General features: G+C 35.6%; 1 protein-coding gene across 2 annotated transcripts in view; it reads left to right on the forward strand.

The window, feature by feature from the left end:
* The window catches only part of LOC107704521 (ubiquitin carboxyl-terminal hydrolase CYLD-like), a 7,980-nt gene extending 3,772 nt beyond the window's left edge, over positions 1-4,208 (forward strand). For both annotated transcript variants that reach the window (XM_016507459.1, XM_016507457.1), the window contains exons 8-15: positions 139-243; positions 403-494; positions 730-796; positions 1,231-1,372; positions 1,639-1,747; positions 1,873-1,991; positions 2,250-2,475; positions 3,317-4,208. In XM_016507459.1, the coding sequence (XP_016362945.1) occupies positions 139-243; positions 403-494; positions 730-796; positions 1,231-1,372; positions 1,639-1,747; positions 1,873-1,991; positions 2,250-2,475; positions 3,317-3,501 (1,045 nt within the window). In that variant the 3' untranslated portion in view covers positions 3,502-4,208. The remainder of the gene's footprint in view (positions 1-138; positions 244-402; positions 495-729; positions 797-1,230; positions 1,373-1,638; positions 1,748-1,872; positions 1,992-2,249; positions 2,476-3,316) is intronic.
* The last annotated feature ends 1,355 nt before the right edge of the window (positions 4,209-5,563 follow it).

Below are 5,563 nucleotides of genomic sequence, written 5' to 3' on the forward strand. Positions count from 1 at the left end.
ATACATTAAATATAATTAGTGTAGAATGTAGAAGTAGAGTCAACAAATAAATAAGCACAATTTAAATATCTCTGGTTTAATTTATCAACAGTTCAATAATATGGCATGATCTTATTTCTGTTTTTTCTTTTTGTCCAGTGTGTTTTCCTGTTCTTCAGTTCTGGATTCTCTGCTTTTTAAGACTACAGAATATGAAACCATTCAAAGTATTCTGCTAAAGAGCATTGTTAACCCTCTCCGCAAGTGAGCTTGTGGCCCTCATTTGGCTTTGTATTGATAGAATTTTGACCTTGTAAAATTTAAATTTGAAAGTCATGCTAAGCAGAAATTTCAATAACACTTATTGTACATATACACATATAGGAGAGCTTGAATAGCCTAATTTTCTCTCCTAATTTACAGACAAGGTTTTGTATCAGAGCACAGTGTGATGAATCTTCGGAAACAATTACAGAAACGGGAACACTGCCCCACTTACACCACAGATGAGAAGGGTACGCTATCTCCTTGATGTCATAGCCATATTCAGCTTTGTTAGCGATGTCAAGTTTCAAACAGAATATTAAAGAAAAATGTCCGACTTTACATTTCTCTACAAGTCATCAAAACGCAGATCTCAAATATTACACAGCTGTTTCCACAAATTATTTATATCTCATTATCTAGAAAAGATCTCTTGGCTGTTTTATAGAATTGCACTAAGCATAGTGTTTTTCCTGATGTGTGCAGATCCTGAGGAGTTCCTCTCTCTCATCATGCAGGAGATTCTCTTTCTGGATCCGCCACTCATACTCTGGTAGGGAACTTTTTCATTGTTTTCATTTGTCAGTAGGGACAGGAATTTAGCTATTCTAGTTCCTTCACAATTTCATTGTTTATTCCTAGTAATTTGAGGAAGTACCAAATAATTGATCCTAACTACTATACTATTTAACACATACACACACACATATAAACTACACGTTGGAAACACTGTCCGAAAATTTTAGCATTATGATCTCTTTGCAAAGGCGGAAGATTGACATTCAAGAAACTGTAAGCAAACTGAACATCATGAAAATGATTCTGTTACAGTTTTTAGGAAAAAGATCTGTTTCTTGATTCCTACCTCTAATTTTCAGAGATTGCTTCTGCTAAATATGTCTTGGCATTTATAGAATGCCTTCTAGTTTATAGAAGTTTTTTGGAGTTTATGCATTAATATATGTTTATTACTTGATCTGCCTTTAGCAGCCAATCAGGAAGCATACAAAAAGTGCAAAGCTGTTACTACTACCAAATCTTTATGGATTATAACCACAATTTAGTCCTGCCGACAGTTCAGCAGCTACTGGAGCATTCATTTTACAGCAACAGTCTCAAACTAGACGAGGTATCATTCTTCCTTTTGTTTTTTTGTTTGAGTGTTTGAAATTCTGCTTTCAGTTCTTTATTTGGATTATTTTGGTTGGACATTCCATAATTGACCTGCAGATGGTACTGTTACTCTCTACTTAAATATTTCTGGTGTGACCTAAATGAATATACATCCTCTATGTGTTTTTCTCAATATCTTATTGAAATGGATCCACAATCTAGATGTATAAGTCATTGTATTATCTAGCTGTTACACTGAGTTTTATTTCTTTATGCCACCAGGTGCCTGCCTGCCTGATTCTTACTATGCCTCGCTCAGGGAAGAGGTTCAAAATGTTTCCAAAAATCATTCCTTCTACAGAACTGGACATCACAGGTCTTCTCGCGAATGGTAACTTGTCTTAAACACCTATACAAATTATGAATGTCTTGGGATTTTCCAAGTAATGTGTTTCCCTCTTTCTGTGTGTTCTATTAAGTGACCTGAGGTGTGTTATATATTTACTTGCTCATTAGGTCCTCAGCAGTGTGTGTTGTGCGGTCAGCTAGCAAATCAGGAGTGTGCCGAGTGCTTCAGAGACACAGTGTTTAGTGATAGAGGATTCAAATATTTCTGTGTGAAATGTTCCGCTCAGGTAGGTTGTTAAATATGCATTCTGCATTTATTGGAATATTCTGTATAAATTATAATGCATACATTCAGTCCTTTCTTAAGGGTATTTTCACAGGCTTGATTATTGTTCAATTATTAGACTAATTATTAAAAGGGATTATAAGGAGTAGATTAAATCATGTACTTTATATATCACAAATCATTTACTTATTTAAATATTTCCTACATTTTAATGGAACATAATATGTTCATCTATCTTGGAACTGATTTGTTTGTGTAGGTGCACTCTCACCAGCAGCGTCGATGCCACAAACCCAGCACCCTGCTTCTTCCTCAGGGCTTCTCTTACTCACAGAGTTCAGGATCTGATCGCCGCACTCCTCCACGGGAGAAACTCGAGCTGTTTGCTGTGCTGTGTATAGAGACCAGCCACTATGTCTCTTTTGTCAAATATGGACCTCAGGATACTGACTGGATCTTCTTTGATAGTATGGCTGACCGCGTTGGTAAGTAAATGTGTGCTTGGTTTGAGTTTAAAGGGATAGTTCACCCAAAAATGAAAATTCTGTCATTAAATACTCACCCTCATGTCGTTCCAAACCTGTAAGACCGTTGTTCATCTTCGGAACACAAATTAAGATGTTTTTTATGCATTCCGAGAGCTCTCTGACCCCCCATAGACAGCAAGGATCCTTACATGATCAAGGCTCAGAAACGTAGCAAGGAGATCGTTAAAACAATCCATGTGACTTCAGTGGTTCAACCGTAATTTTACGAAGCTACGAGAATACTTTTTGTGCGCTAAGAAAACAAAAATAACGACTTTATTCAACAATTATGCAACAACGTATGCTGTTCTGTGTCGGCAGCACCGTACGCAGATACACTGTTTACGTTGTTTACGCTTTGATCTGAACATAAGCAACGTATCCCCATACATACGTTGTTTACGTATGTGATACTCCCCAAAATGGCGCTATAAGGTGATGCGGAGGAGACAAATTGTTGAATAAAGTCGTTATTTTTGTTTTCTTTGCGCACAAAAAGTACTCTCATAGCTTCGTAAAATGACGGTTGAACCACTGAAGTCACATGGATTATTTTAACGATCTCCTTGCTACGTTTCTGAGCCTTGATCGTGTAAGGATCCTTGCTGTCTATGGGAGGTCAGAGAGCTCTCGGAATGCATCAAAAATATCTTAATTTGTGTTCAGAAGATGAACGAAGGTCTTACAGGTTTGGAATGACATGAGGGTGAGTAATTAATGACAGAATTTTCATTTTTGGGTGAACTATCCCTTTAACCGTGGGTTTGAACATGTAGATCATACACTTTCCTGTTTGCAGGTGAAAGTGATGGCTATAATATCCCAGAAGTACGTGCATGTCCTGAGGTTGGCCAGTACCTACATATGCCTCTGGCTCAGCTGGCTAATCAAGTGCCTCGAGAGATGGAAGGTGTGGCGAAGCGACTCTTCTGCGATGGTTACATGTACCTTTATCAGAGCAAGACCATGTGTCTATATCGATGATTAAATCAATACGTACATGTCAATAAATGAGAATGTGCAGTCTGATTATCTATGAATAGGTCTGCTTAGTAATGGATTCTAATAATGATATGTTCTTTTTAAGGGAAATTGTGAAACTATATGCTTCTGCTCCATATTTGAGCATTTATCAGTCAGATATTTACACTTTCTGTTGGAATTATTTACTTTCTCTATGGAATTCCCATATTGCATTGTCTGGGTGGGCGGTACACACTTTTTGAAACATGCTGGATGAAGATGACGCAGCTGATATCCTTTAAGTGATTTAGACTTGAATAAAAGTACACAAATTGTCAAAGTATGTGTATAAGAAATAATATATATCATCATTTTCTATTACCAAAATGGGAAGTTATATTTTCTTTTCAAATGCGTATTGCTGACCTACTGTAGCTTGCTGCCTAATTCATGTTAATAGATAAGGGAGTCAAGACATTTTTGCTTACATTTAATACTGACAAGATAAAGATTTTGTTTCTATAACAAATTAAGTTGATGACTTGCAGAATTCCAATTGTAATTTTCAATTGTATTGGTTCTTGAGGTTCTGTATGAAGCTTTCTGGCTACTGAATAACATTGTGAGCAATACTGTACGTAATTACTGTGTCGCAAATTATCTGTCAAAATATTTTGATTCTTGAATTTGTTTATTTTAGTGTATTTGATTTCATTCTAGTGTAAAAGATCAACCCAAAAAATAAATATGTCTTGAAAGGAATTACTTCCTCTATGTCCTTTTTCTCTCTCTGTGTGTGTGTGTGTGTGTGTGTGTGTGTGTGTGTGTGTGTGTGTGTACGTTTTTGTGACAAATTAGGACATACATTTGTATAATGACAAAGGTATGACATAGGTATTACAAGGAGAAGGTGACTTTTCAGGACATTACCCCATGTCCCCACTTTTCAAAACGCTTATAAATCACACAGAATGGAGTGTATTGAAAATCTGAAATAGCACAAAGTTTCCTGTAAGGCGTAGGTTTAGGGGTAGGGTTGGTGTAGGGCAATAGAATATACGGTCTGTACAGTATAAAAACCATTACGCCTATGGGATGTCCCCACTTTTCACAAAAACAAACCTGTGTGTGTGTGTGTGCGCTTGTGTGAGAGCCTTAGATCTCAGCTCATTACATTCCTCCCCTGACCAAACAGGGATAAACCTGGATGAGACTTTACATGTTTGTGTTTTTCGTTACAGCATCGTAAACTGTAAGTGACGGAACAGTAGTTGTTTAGACTGCAAGAGGTGGAAAGGGCTCACAACAGCACTTCTACTGAAATCTTTCCTTAAGACTGGATAATAAAAAGGGGATTTGGTATAACCTGTGCTATGATACAGCTAATACACTTGGATGTAGGTACTTTAGATGCCTTAAGCAACAGGCTTCACTGTAAACATTTACACTAAGTTATAATATTTATTTTCTTCCCATAGAGATAAATGACTTCCTGACTTGATACTTTCTGTTGCCTTAAATCACATTAAATAAAAAGTGAATTCAGCTGTCACTATGTTATAATGTACAGTGTGGAAATTTTCATTTGCTGAATTGCTAAAGATTACATTTAGCTGTGTTTTTATTGTTTTTAAAGAATTACCCGAAGTGAGAAGATGACAGCAAATGTAATCTAACAGTGTCACAATTAAAAATAAAAATGTTCGATATGACAAATATAAAAGAAATACAAATAGTGAATGTGCGAAACAAATAATAGCCTAATAATAATAAAATAAATAAATTGTATTGGAAAATTGACACAGAAGCAATTTTCACTTGGAAATTGCTCGTATATTTCATAAATCATTACATAGATACTGCAAGTAACACACTGAATGAAATGTAATGTTATTAAGTATTTTCTTGTAAAACATACTCCAATAATAATTTTCTTACCTACGACTTTGAAAAAAAAAAAACTATAATCATTACATGCAAGTAACACACTGAATGAAATGTAATGTTATTAAGTATTTTCTTGTAAAACATACTCCATACTCCATTTTCTTACCTACGACTTTGAAAAAAAAAAAACTATATA

This window comes from Sinocyclocheilus anshuiensis, unplaced genomic scaffold, assembly GCF_001515605.1.
Source record: "Sinocyclocheilus anshuiensis isolate Anshui unplaced genomic scaffold, SAMN03320099.WGS_v1.1 scaffold1538, whole genome shotgun sequence".
NCBI classification, from domain to species: Eukaryota; Metazoa; Chordata; class Actinopteri; order Cypriniformes; family Cyprinidae; genus Sinocyclocheilus; species Sinocyclocheilus anshuiensis.